This window comes from Archocentrus centrarchus, chromosome 19 (genome assembly GCF_007364275.1).
Source record: "Archocentrus centrarchus isolate MPI-CPG fArcCen1 chromosome 19, fArcCen1, whole genome shotgun sequence".
Taxonomy (NCBI): domain Eukaryota; kingdom Metazoa; phylum Chordata; class Actinopteri; order Cichliformes; family Cichlidae; genus Archocentrus; species Archocentrus centrarchus.
In genome coordinates this window covers 27362345-27375326 of record NC_044364.1, presented here as the reverse complement: position 1 = coordinate 27375326, position 12982 = coordinate 27362345, and the positions used below count along the sequence as shown (strand labels likewise).

The window sequence follows — 12982 nt, the reverse complement described above, 5'->3', positions numbered from 1 at the left end:
GCTTGAAGCCTGCTCATACAACCTTATTAACACCATTTATTAAGCCGAAATTACCGACCTTATGGCCTACCTATGTGTTAATATTTCACTGTAAGCCATAATTTACTGTTCGTTTATCATTATACCTCATTTGTAATAGATGCAGGATTGCAGCTTGTGTCACTTTGTTAATTAAAAAAAAAAAAAAAAAATCAAAAGTTTCTTTTAATGTAAATCTATTTACTCTCAAATCAAAATGTTGCACTGCAGCTTTCACGCTCTTGTGCAGAGGTGCGCGGTGTTCAAGTGAGTGCCTGAGCGAGCAAATACAAGCCATAATAGACTAACTGCCCCAGATTAGCAGGTTTGCTGTAATCTGCAGATTAACTCATCAGATCTGTGACCACTTGTGTTTATTTTGGCTGGAGCTGTTTTTTTGTTTGTTTGGGGTTTTTTTTAATGCACTTTATGTCACAGAAACACTCAAATCTGGCACTGTACTAAACATAATCTCCTAAAATGTGGTGAGAACACAGAAGCATTATTCCCCCCACCAATGAGAATACGTGATTGGTTCAGTTTGACACTGAAAAGGTTACCAGAGGCTGGTCTTTGCCCATCTTAGAGGTGTTTCACTTCTAATCAAAGATTGGAGCCATATGAGCCAAAGTAAGAGCTGACAACATTTATTAAACACTTAAATAAAGCCAGTTTTTAGCATTATTTATCCAGTAACTCCAGACACCTCCAGGCTGAGGAGGTGTGCTGAAACCAGTCACATCTGCTCCTAAAGGTGGATGCTCACTGTGTCATTCAGCACCAGTTTAACTGCTTCACTTTTTTTTTTTTTTCTGGGCTCTTAAAAGTTTGACTGATGCCAAATTCAAACAAAGAATCCAGTTTGTTTCCTTTGCTGCAGATTTAAAACACACCAGTCCCAGAAACGTCCTCTGCAGAGCTATGTGGCCTCTTCTGCTTCAGGAGCCGCCTCCGCGCTGCCGCCCGAGCTCAGCTGTTTGATGTGCTGCTGGAGCAGCTGTGACAGGTGGGCCGGGTGGTGCTGCAGCAGGGAGGACGTGTGGGAGGTCAGCACGGTGAGCCCGCTGATCACCTCGCCCTGAACGACAGTCATCGACGGGAGTTTGGAGTAGCTCACGATGCCCTGTGCACTCAGCAGCGTGTTGTCTATGCAGGCTCCTGATGAAGGAAGAGCAGAGATCATTGCAGACATTTGCAATTAGATAGATAATTAGAGAAAATGTCCTTCAAAGCTCCTTCCTCATTTTCACACAGAGTTTCAGCACACAGAAACCAAAGCACCATTTTCAGCTCTGAAAGTGTCTTGGGTATCAAGGTCCTGCATCCTGGCCGGGACAAATGCGAGCACACACTCCTTAATCTTCATCTAGTCTAGTGACTGGCCCCAAATCAGTCCTTGCCCCATGTCCTTCTATCACTGACTAAAGTAACTGTGTACAGTCACTATTGTGATTTTCTGAAGCGTTTCTTAAGAGGTGGAATAGAAATAAAGCAGCTTTGGGACACCTTTGCTTTTTTTTGATGAGGAAAAGAACTTCCAAACATCATATGCACCTATTACAATTAATAACATACACTATATGGATCAAATGGGCAGCAACTCTCAGCCTTTGAATTCAGTCCCATTGCTACAGGTGTATAAAAACCACCTAACCATGTGGTCTGCCTTTGCAAACATTTGTGAGAGAACAAAAGAGCGCGGTGCTGTAATTGGATGCCACTGTTTTCAGTCTGCGAAATTTCTTCCCCTCTTAGATATTCCACGACCAGCTGCAGCTGAGCCGCAAAGTGCCAGACCAAATAAAGTTACAAAGCAGGGTTTCTGAGTGCTGAGGTGCACAGTGGGTAGTCTATTTATGTAATACAATATGAAGCACTATCCCTAGAACAGTCCTGAAATAGCACAGGGAATTCCCATCAGTAAACGTGTAGAACTTCCTCCATTCCTAATCGCCAAACAGGCTCTACACTGTCACAGAGTTGGGTTAGTCTGGTGAGTCTTGCTGGGGGCCCATTCAGTGTCAGAGCGCTTGAAAACACACTTCCAATTAAAGCTATTTGGTTTGGAACAGTGCTTAATGTGGTGGCACCTCCACGAACATGCAGACAGAGGGACTGTCTGGATTTGGGTCGCACCATCCTTGTGGACACTCACAGTACACTTGCCATTTTCCAGATGAAAAGCAGTAACTGCTTATCCCATCGATCTGGATCCCTACTTTTATCTCCCACCTTATCAACACCCACAGATGCTAGCCCCAAACTCCGTGAGCTCCAAACTCCAAAGACTGCACAGTTCATTTCCAAGACAATTTAGCTTAACTCTTAGTGAACTTGTTTCATAGTTCCTGAGACATTATTCATTACCAAACGATAATTACTCCTTGCAAGTGAGTGATGAACGATAAGCCTACCTAGGAGTGTGATCTGCGGGCTGCCCCTCAGAGTCCTCAGCATCTCCTTTACCTTCGGCTCTTTACTAAAAAACAGAATTGTTGGGCCAATGAACAGAGGAGCCATGTTGCAGTAAATGGAGTCACTCAGGAATGACCGCATCACCTGAAAACAAACAACTGAGAATTAGAAGAGAAAAGATCCTTGATGGGAAGCTTTGCAGCAAGATGTGATTTATATGAAGGAAACACTGAAGTAAAAAGCTGCAGATATGATGCACACAGTGGAGGGAGACAACAACTGAAGTTAAATTTAACAGTTTATGTTGCATAAAAAGGTTTTGCAGTTGTTATAGTTTCAGCATTCGCAGGTATGTGAGGGACCGCTCGGTCCTGGGTGACAGACGGTATTTGTATGTCTGCGTGCCTGCCAAAGTTATGGACCGCTCATCCACGGAGTACACAGTTGTCCATATTTGCAACAGAATATTATCCCCACCTTATCGTCCCTTCTGACCTTAAAAGCTTTAGCAAAAACACTGTCTATCACTCAGGTTTGGATGAATAAAAACTTTTTATTGTTCAGAAACATCTCAGAGCCCTCCGAATCCCGATAAAGAAATGTCCCACTGACTTTGTGTGTGGGATGCATGAAAAAAAGTGTTAAAACATCATCTGCTTCTTCTATCATTTGAAATAACTTTGGATTTTAGCCATAATTTAGATTTGGATGAGAGCTGCTCCGGTAAATTAAATGAATATCAAATACTCGTCTTACCTGGTTAGGGAAGAACTTGACAGTGATGTTGTGTTTGTAAAGCCTGTGCCTGAGAGTTATCATGTCTTCAGCACTGCTGCTGCTGTTCTGGAGCACAGCAATCATTTTACAGTCCTCAAACAACTTCTTCAAATCCCTCTTCATGAGTAAAGTCAAACCGCTATCCTGGAGGTACAAAAGGGAAGAGATTAACTGTCAGTCGAGCAGCAGACATGTAGATTCAAACAGAAAAAAAGATAGAAGGTCTCTTTCTATAATTCAATATCCACTGTAGCAGCTGACAAAGACAATTATGTCCCCTGGTGGTAAAATTATTACTCACATCGTGGATGGATGGAAATCTTCCATTTAAAATTATATTTGAACAAAAGGCCATAAGGACAAACTTTCAACAAGCTCGAAGTATCAGAAATAAAAGCACCAATGTTGTAGTGATAAAATCAGTGTCCTGAAAACAGTTTTTATTGTTTACCTATAGAGAATATAAATTCAGACTCTGGCTTCTCCTGCAGCATATATGAGTAGGTAAAATTAACTTAATCTGTGCAAGGGGTAAGAGTGCTTTAAATGCATAAGCTTTACATCTATGTTTGCATACACAGCTGTATTGCTACTTTCACTTATACAAAAAAAGACCTGCAGCAGTGCAGCCCTGGAAACTCATCAGAACATTCAAGCTCCAGTTTATGAGTTCTACACCTGATCTATTTATGCCACATGAGATCTTATACTGGAGCCTTACTTTCCCCGTTCCCGTGTGGACGCAGAGTTTTTCCTGCTCAAAATGGAGAAGTATGCTAAATTGTCAGAGTCATTCAATTTCTGGCCATTTGATGAGCAAAATCAGATTTTAGTTTGTTTTATTTTTAAATTGCTAAGAATATATTTATTACAATCCTGGCAGTCTTCCTTCGAGGGGAAAAAAGGCCAAAACCGCTTGGAGGTCGCCAAAAGAAATAAAATAAGTTTTTCCTGCTTTAGTTCTCTAATTACTAATTACTGTTACAATGTTGAAGCCTCCCCTAGGCCTAGAGACTGGAGGGGGAACTGCCAAGCTTCTGGGGTTTGGGTGACCAGATCCCAACAAGTTAAATGTAGGACAAAAGTATGTTTGTTGGGGACGCTGTGAGACATGTTACTCATGCTGTGAAATTGTATCAAACTTTAAAAAGGTCAGGCAAAAGTCTCCATAGACTTCGACATTTGCAGACAACATTGTGATCTGTAATGAGAGGAAGGAGCCTGGAGAACTGGAGGTATCCTCTGCAGAGAAGAGGAATGAACGTCAGCAGAAGCAAGACAGAAAACGTGTGAACGAGAGGGCAACAGGTGTAACAGTGATGATACAAAGAGCAGTAGGTAGTCAAGGTGGATGAGTTTAAATACCTGGGGTCAACCATCCAAAGCAGCGGTGCCCAAGAGGGGTGAAGAAGTGAATGCAGGTAGGGTGGAGTAGGTGGAGATGAGTGTCGGGGTGATTTGAGACGGAAGCATAGCAGCAAAAGTGAAAGGGAGGTGAACGGTTTACAGTGGCACAGACACAATGACAGGAAGCCAAGCTGAAGGTGGCAGAGCTGAAGATGTTCAGATTTTGATTTGGGAGTGAGCAAATGAGTACATCAGAGGGACAGCTCAAGTCGAGCAGCTCAGAGTCAAAGCTGAGACAGTTTAGACATGTGCAGAGGCGGGAGAGGGAATATACTGGACAAAGGATGCTGATGGAGCTGCCAGGCAGGAGGAAAAGAGGAAGACCACAGCGAAGATCCATGGATGTATTGAAGGAGGACAGATGAGCCGATTTTGACGACACGTAAAGGAAGCTGCCGAAAGGTAAACTCTACAGGTTGAAGGCTTGGTAACAATCAAGTACAAATATTTCAATGAATGCAACTTTCCCAATTATGTTGCTAAGTAAACATAAAAAGTACATGTTTCCCTGGCCCCGCTCATACAGGCTTTCCGTGAAAGCACGAAAATGCCGGTGCGTTACCTCCTCGCCACGGTTGGTTTGGGACGGGTAGGCGCCTGGAGGAGCATCCCGCGCAGGGGGAATGTACTGAGTAACAGCCAGCAGCTTCTGTTTTTGGATGTGTAGAGGCTTCCTGTGGCGGGTCACAGCCTTGGAGCCGTGGCGGACACTCTGTGTGATGGGAAGCCATCCTGAAACGTCAGGTAAATATGTGCTCGTTAGCCCGTGTGTGTAAGCGCTGTGGAGCTAACATGAGCTTAACAGAGTCACGACTGATGCTACTAACAGTAGTTCATTGTTGAAAATTAGACAGCGAATCACTAACCAGAAAGCCGATGCTAAAAAATGTAGTATTAGATGTACTTTACCTTGTTTCGGAAGCAGTTTTAAACACAAGGTCGCCGCCATCTTTGACAGAAAAGTGCCGACGGCACGCATGTTGCATTTAGGGACACCTCGGTAAAAAGAAAATCATCTTTAAACATTTACAAACTTTGGGTGGGAAAGCAAAAAAACAAAACAAACAAACATCACCTAAAGAAGGTTGTGCCTGCCAGTAAAGCTGTTAAAAGGTAAAAACTAATAATCTGTATACATTGATGGATTATCTCAAAAAATCTGGTTAAAATGATGAACAAATTAACCGGAAAAAGATTCCCAGGGTGCGTGTACGTAAATGCACCATAACGTGATGACGTCACATTACCAACACCGTCGCTTTCAGGTTTGTTTATTTTATCTGTAAACAAAACCGTAAATTTCCTCATTTCTAAATGAGAAAAGTTAAAAATGTGATTTAAAATGTATAATCGCCGATTTACTTACCAAATACCCTCTTTTGCGTAATATTTTACGTAAGGCAGTGTTACGTCACTGTGTTTTACAGGCATGAGGCGCATACTCAGTACGATTACACTGAGGAATATTTGCTTTATTGAAGGAAATCTGCCCTGTCGTGCCTCTCGGACAGCGGGGCTGCAGCACCATTTTACCCCGACATACTGCACCAGCACCAGCATGGACCTGAGTAACATGAGGAAGACGTACAAAGGAGATCAGGAGGTGAGAAACCACTGAGTTGCCTGTACTGACTCACATAACTGAACCCGCTGTCAGTGCTGCGCACATGCAAGGTCACGGTGATATCAATCCTGTGGTGGTAGATGTACGAATATTGCAGTCAGTGTGCACAGCTTTAATCTAACAAGATCCCACTTCACTAAATGTTTCACTGTGGGGGTGCATCTCACTCCAGTGCACTACTTTCTCATACAAGTGGATGCAATGATTAACTGTTATTTCAGCAGCTGTCCTGTCTGGTTGTCATCTTTAGGTTTCAGTGGGGATTGCACTGGCACTTATTAATGTTTTTCTAGTTTCACTAGCCACTCAAAACACTTTAGAACACACACACACACACACACACACACACACACACACACACACACACACACACTTACCTTTGATCTAACTCACATCTACAGCTAAATTAGATTCACCTGTTCAACCCTACATGTATTCCTTTGGACTGTGGGAGGGGGTACCTGGATCCTTCACACACAGAACGGCCCCAGCTGACCAGGAGCTTGTTTGTGAGAGTCACATGTACTGTGTCATTTCACATTACACTCTCTCTGTACAAAACTGAAAAAAAACGACCAAAAAGCCCTCTAAGAATCTCTAGGAAGCAGAGATGCTGTGCAGTCACCACATAAACTTGTATCCTTAATTCCTTATAAACATATTCACACAATGTCCCACATATTGATTGGCTCTAATATTCAAAATTCAACACCACAGGATGGACACAGTCTGGCTTTTATCATCACAGGTGAGGTGCAGGTTAACATGCAGGTTAACATTAGTTTTTTTTTTTTTGCCTAATCAATGCTCAACAGCAAAGGGTGCAAGTGAACTCACTATGAAGTCACAAGCTCTGCAGATGTCTGCAGGATATGATGTGTGAAAACTACCAAAAAAAGCTGTGAAATGATATGAGTTAAAGAATATGATCAGCTTCTTTTTATGCTTATTGTTTGGAAAGTTGCATTCTGATAAAATGCTGTATATTTGTCTTTCACGTGCTAAATATCAAACCTGTAACTTACAAGTGTCCCACAGATAACTTTGACTTCTAAATCGCTCTCTGGCATATATAAAAATGATAAATATACTTGAATGATTAATTAAATGAAAATTAAACTGCCTCCATCCTCTCCTCAGTATAATCCAGTCCTGCATTATGTAAAAGTGTCTGTTTTCCTGTGTCGGTTGCTTCGTTTCCAGTGCTTTGAGGAGAGCCAGCTCGTGTCTCTCGACCCCATCAAGCAGTTTGGAAACTGGTTCGATGAAGCCACCAAGTGTCCTGAAATAGGAGAGGCCAATGCTATGTGCCTCGCCACTGCCACCAAGTAGGAAACACCACCACCTGAGAAGATGACCTCTGATTAATTTTCTCAGTTTTTTACGGTTAATCGTCTCTGCTGTGTACTCAGGGATGGACGCCCGTCCGCTCGTGTGGTCCTCTTGAAAGGTTACAGCAGCGAAGGTTTCCGCTTCTTCACCAACTATGAGAGCAGGAAGGGCTGCGAGCTGGTAAGTAGTTTGTCTGTCATCTTATTGCACTTCCTCTCATTCGACTGTGTTGTTGTGCATGTTGTCCTGATATGTGTTCTGTGTGTTGTCGTCACACAGATGTTGTGATGTGTTGTTGTGTGCCTGTGCCATTAGTCGCTGACCTAAGGGTTCTAAGGGTTAAACATTACTACGCTGTTGGGTTCAACTTCTTTGATCTTTGTTTCTTTTAATAATGTATTTCTTAACTGAGCAGTCAACACACAAAAAGATTAATCAACAGCAATATTGGCGTGTGCTTTGCAAATACATAACAAGATGCACAACATTTCTATGACTTCAGGGGTAATAAAGTGCATGTCTTTGGATTTTAGCCATAATTTAGACAGAACAAATTATTTATAATGCTGTTGTTAAAACGAACGTTTTTTCAGCTTTGGGTGTTTGCAAAGCTGAAGCCGTTTCTTTGCTTTTGAGGTTTTGAAACTGTTCTTCTTGGTGATCTGCATGTTTGATTTGGCTGAGGGGACAGCTCATGTCCCCTCAGCCATGTTGAGCTCATGTTGAGCGGTTTGCAGACAGTTAGAGAGGCTGGGACGGTTTTGAGCACGTGCAGGGGAGGGATGGTGGATCTATTGGGCAGGATGTTGAATATGGAGCTCCCATGCAGGAGGAAACAAGGAAGACCACAGATAAGATCAATGGATGTAGTGAAGGAGGACATGCAGAGGGTTGGTGTGACAGAGGAGGATGCTGGGATAGGGTGAGATGAGGCAGATGATCTACTGTGGTGATCCCTAAAGGGAGCAGCCTAAAGAAGAAGAATCTGACTGCAGCTGGTCAAAAAGCTTTAACTCAGCCCTTAACTGGCACATGCAAGTGAGCCCACGTATCCTTCCACTGACACCTGCTAGATCACTGAGGTCTGCTGAGCAGGTGCTTCCAGCTGTCCCAAGATCCAGACTTAAACATAGAGGAGACTGGGTGATGGGAACTGCCACTTCAGGAGTGTTGTTTTCAGCTCCTCTGATCTCTGTCTTTTCCACAGGAGAGCAATCCATATGCGTGTCTGGTCTTCTACTGGGAACCTCTGAACAAACAGGTGCAGCAACCTTCATTTTCATTTTACTTTCTCTCTTATTTAAACTGTTAATTTTCATAGTAAATGTCTGCTTATTTTGATTTTGATTTACAGATTCGTATTGAAGGCACAGTGGAGCGAGTCCCCTACCAGAGCTCTTGCGATTACTTCCACTCCCGACCAAAGAGCAGCCAGATCGGGGCTGTCGTGAGCCGACAAAGCACTCGTATCCCCAACAGAGACGTAAGCACCGAAGCTGCACCGTCCGTGCTGCAGGTGATATATATGATGTTTAAATCTCAGTTTTCACAATTTCTTTCAGTATCTGAGGCAGAAAAATGCAGAACTAGAAGAGAAGTACAAGGACACGGAGGTGCCTATGCCCGACTACTGGTAAGCTTTTGGCTGTTAATTAAAGTTAAGCTATAACTGCAGCGTGTAGTACGCTTAATTTGACTTTTTTATGTATTATAACTTTAATTAATCTTCACAAATACTGCAGTGTGAAAATGAGAGTTTACTGTTTACAGGAGATAATTATCTCCTGTAAACAGTAAACTCTCTTAGAAATAGTGTGAACACGGCGGGAACTTTATATAAAGATTGAGATGTTTAAGCAGTTCTTGCTCTTTTGTCACGTATATCTCAGTATATTTTTACATTAAATTGCAAATAATAATGGGAAAAATACATGATTGCAGCAGCAATAAAGTTAAAAGAAGTGTTTACACTTATTTACGCTTAAATTTCCTTTAGCTTGTCTTAAGAGATTTACTCACTGTGATAGATTCATTTCAAACATGTCCTGTAAAGCAGCTTCTCTCCGAAAACGTTTCCTTTTATTGTTGCGTCTCGTTGGAGTTTAATGTGAAACTGTTGGCTACATATTTCCCACTTAATGCAAAGGCTTTAATTTAAATAGGCAGCTCCTGAATGCAACCCAGGACACACCCTTAAACACACTACTAAAAAAAAAAAAAATGCAACTCAGACGCTCTCAAAACATACTCAGATGTCAGTGTATCCTCAATGCATCCTGGGTGGATTCACACCCGTGTTTCGAGGTATGATTGAATAACGAAATATGCACGTCAAATATAGGTATGACCACTACACTCTGTGATTTTTATCAATCATTGTAGTCCACACTGTGTGACAGGGAACTTGGGTAGAACATCAAGTTTGTTACACGTGCAGTGAACCGGATCCACTAAATCAGGACCAGGAAATCCAACTGTTATTCCTCCTTTCCTTTATTTCCATGCTTAAAGTCCTACATGCTGTGGCTGGGATCTCACTTCATGCAAACGAGCTTCTGCTGCCAACAACTCAACTAGATTTTCTTCTTTGTTGGAATCATTTTTGAATGTTTTACTTCCATATACTCCACTGAGTTCTTATTAATGCCAGTGTCGAGCGAATCAGTGATTAATGTCATGCTGTTTGTGTTGAGTGGTCTCTAGATGTACGGTCAGGTCAGTCACAGAGTTGGTATTATTTGCTCTATACACCACCACAGGGGTCTTTAGTTGTTACAGTTACAGCAGTCAGCTTTGACCCTCTCTCACGCTGCTCAGCCTGAAAGCAGTTTAGAATAATTTATTACATGTCTGACATGTTTTTTTTTTGTTTTTTTTGGTTCATTGTCTTCTGACTGTCCCGTCCTTTACTTCACCAAAAGGGGCGGCTACGTCGTAAAGCCTTTTTCCATCGAGTTCTGGCAGGGACAGACAAACAGGCTTCACGACCGTATCGTCTTCACCAAGCTGAAGGACGGAGAGTCGGAGCTGGGGGAGTTTCAGCGCGCCGCAGAGGGAGGCTGGGCGTACCAGCGACTGTCCCCATGAGAAGCACTTCAGCAGCCTCTCACAGGAAGCAAAGAGCAGATTTCATGTTGTCCAGATTTAAAGAAATCACCATCTTTACCTCACATTAAAACCTAACTGATGGAAACCATTTGATGTTAAATAGGTGCTTATGTGTGCTGTGTAAGGTTACTGCCAAACATCACTGTGTTGCCTTTAAACTGAACCACGTGTGTAGCCGTGGATGCCTGGAGCAGTGTGATGCAACCTGACGCTTTATAATGGGAAAAAGTGCCCTGGCTGGAAAATGCAGAGCAGACTTTACCCACTCACAGTAATCATTCACAGCATGACTGCGCTTGTTTAACAGAGCTGTCTGTGACCTTTAGGACAGGAAGCACAATCTGGACCACTCATTGTTAACGCTTAGAATCTGAGCTGCAGCGTTTCTCCATTGGTGCAGCTTCATGTGGTCCAATGTCGTCTTTACAGTAGTAAAGATGCAGTATATAACTGTACTAATCATCATATATGGGAAATGGAGACAGCTGTTTGAGTTTAGCACATTAAGTTTATCGATTTCTTTGAAAGAAGGAACCCCCCCCATATATATATATATATATATATATATATATATATATATATATATATATATATATATATATATATATATTACACACACACAGTGGTATGCAGAAGTTTGAGCACCCCTTCTAATTTTCTTGATTTTCCTTTATAAATCATTAGTTGTTCGGATCAGCAATTTCAGTTAAATACAGGTGCTGTCACAAAATTAGAATATCGTGAAAAAGTTGATTTATTTCAGTAATTCCATTCAAAAGTGAAATTTGTATATTATATTCATTCATTACACACAGACTGATATATTTCAAATGTTTGTTTCTTTTAATTTTGATTATAACTGACAGCTAATGAAAACCCTAAATTCAGTATCTCAGAAAATTAGAATATTGCTTAAGACCAATACAAAAAAAGGATTTTTAGAAATGTTGGCCAACTGAGACGCTTCTGACACCGTCTCTGTTCAAGAGTGGCTCGACACGAGGACTGCGACAGCTGAAACCCACATCTGCATACGTCTGTGCGTGGTGGTTCTTGAAGCTCTGACTCCAGCTGCAGTCCACTCTTTGTGAACATTTTTGAATGGGTTTCTTTCACAATCCTCTCCAGGGTGCAGTTGCTTGGACACTTTTTTCTACCACATCTTTTCCTTCCCTTCGCCTCTCTATTAATGTGCTTGGACACAGAGCTCTGTGAACAGCCAGCCTCTTTAGCAATGACCTTTTGTGTCTTGGCCTTTGTGTCAAAGGTCGTCTTTTGGACAACTGTCAAGTCAGCAGTCTTCCCCATAATTGTGTGGCCTACAGAACTAGACTGAGAGACCGTTTAAAGGTGTTTGGAGTTAATTAGCTGATTAGAGTGTGGCAGCAGGTGTCTTCAATATTGAACCTTTTCACAATATTCTAATTTTCTGAGATACTGAATTTGGAGTTTTCATTAGTTGTCGGTTATAATCATTAAAATTAAAAGAAACAAACATTTGAAATATATCAGTCTGTGTGTAATGAATGAATATAATATACAAGTTTCACTTTTTGAATAGAATTACTGAAATAAATAAATTTTTTTATGATATTCTAATTTTATGACCAGCACCTGGACATCATACAGCAGACGAACACAGTGATATTTGAGAAGTGAAATGAAGTTTCTAGGATTTACAGAAAGTGTGCAATAATTTAATAATTTAATTTAAACAAAATTAGGCAGGTGCATAAGTTTGGGCACCCCACCCCTCCAGAAAAATGACATCAATATCTACTAGATCCTCCTTTTCCAGAAATAACAGCCTCTAAACGCTTCCTATAGCTTCCAATGAGAGTCTGGATTCTGATTAAAGGTATTTTGGACTGTTCTTCTTTCCAAAACATCTCCAGTACAGTCAGGTTGAATTTTGTTTCAATAATTATTGCACCACTTTCTGTAAATCCTATAAACTTCATTTCACTTCTTAAATATCACCGTGTTTCTGTGCTATATGATATATTTAACTGAAATTCTGATCCGATGATTTACAAAGGAAAATCATGAAAAGTATCAGGGGTGCCCAAACTTTTGCATACTATATATATATATATATATATATATATATATAATGCATTGTTAATAGAGAACAAAAGCAGGAACACCATCTTTGGCTACAACCTCAGTAATAATCAGAAAAATGAATTTAAATGTTTTTATGAGCACTTTCAGTGTGTCACCTAAGAATTTATGACACAGAAAGTTGTAAATTGCACTATTATTCTTCCTGATTAAACCTTTATTATTTGTGGCCTTTAT

The 12982-nt window shown here is 41.3% G+C and overlaps 2 protein-coding genes across 3 annotated transcripts; one reads left to right on the top strand and one right to left on the bottom strand.

The window, feature by feature from the left end:
• Positions 1–236: 236 nt before the first annotated feature.
• mrpl10 (mitochondrial ribosomal protein L10) lies at positions 237–5659 on the bottom strand. Its single transcript, XM_030755325.1, has 5 exons — positions 5527–5659; positions 5180–5349; positions 3190–3354; positions 2433–2577; positions 237–1176 (listed from the first exon to the last, which is right to left on the bottom strand). The coding sequence occupies exons 1-5, from the start codon at positions 5594–5596 to the stop codon at positions 938–940; spliced, it is 789 nt and encodes a 262-aa protein (XP_030611185.1). The 5' UTR covers positions 5597–5659; the 3' UTR covers positions 237–937.
• A 200-nt stretch (positions 5660–5859) lies between these two features.
• pnpo (pyridoxamine 5'-phosphate oxidase) lies at positions 5860–11217 on the top strand. 2 transcript variants are annotated; one of them, XM_030755451.1, is made up of 8 exons: positions 5860–5882; positions 6045–6220; positions 7445–7569; positions 7654–7753; positions 8781–8834; positions 8928–9056; positions 9136–9206; positions 10495–11217. In XM_030755451.1, exons 2-8 carry the CDS (start codon positions 6047–6049, stop codon positions 10658–10660), a joined length of 819 nt encoding a protein of 272 aa, XP_030611311.1. In that variant the 5' UTR covers positions 5860–5882; positions 6045–6046; the 3' UTR covers positions 10661–11217. The 2 variants fall into 2 exon arrangements, with proteins under 2 accessions (XP_030611311.1, XP_030611312.1); XM_030755452.1 differs by having other exon boundaries at positions 5864–5882; positions 6099–6220.
• The last annotated feature ends 1765 nt before the right edge of the window (positions 11218–12982 follow it).

What these genes read in the sequence shown, in the direction of transcription:
- mrpl10 (XM_030755325.1), bottom strand. Translation starts at nt 5,596, where the DNA reads ATGCGTGCCGTCGGCACTTTTCTGTCAAAGATGGCGGCGACCTTGTGT. An exon ending in AAACCAACCGTGGCGAGGAG is followed by an intron (nt 3,355 to 5,179) that starts GTAACGCACCGG and finishes TTGTACCTCCAG; the next exon opens with GATAGCGGTTTGACTTTACT. An exon ending in TCAAGTTCTTCCCTAACCAG is followed by an intron (nt 2,578 to 3,189) that starts GTAAGACGAGTA and finishes GTTTGTTTTCAG; the next exon opens with GTGATGCGGTCATTCCTGAG.
- pnpo (XM_030755451.1), top strand. Translation starts at nt 6,047, where the DNA reads ATGAGGCGCATACTCAGTACGATTACACTGAGGAATATTTGCTTTATT. An exon ending in GCAGGAAGGGCTGCGAGCTG is followed by an intron (nt 7,754 to 8,780) that starts GTAAGTAGTTTG and finishes TCTTTTCCACAG; the next exon opens with GAGAGCAATCCATATGCGTG. An exon ending in GTGCCTATGCCCGACTACTG is followed by an intron (nt 9,207 to 10,494) that starts GTAAGCTTTTGG and finishes CTTCACCAAAAG; the next exon opens with GGGCGGCTACGTCGTAAAGC.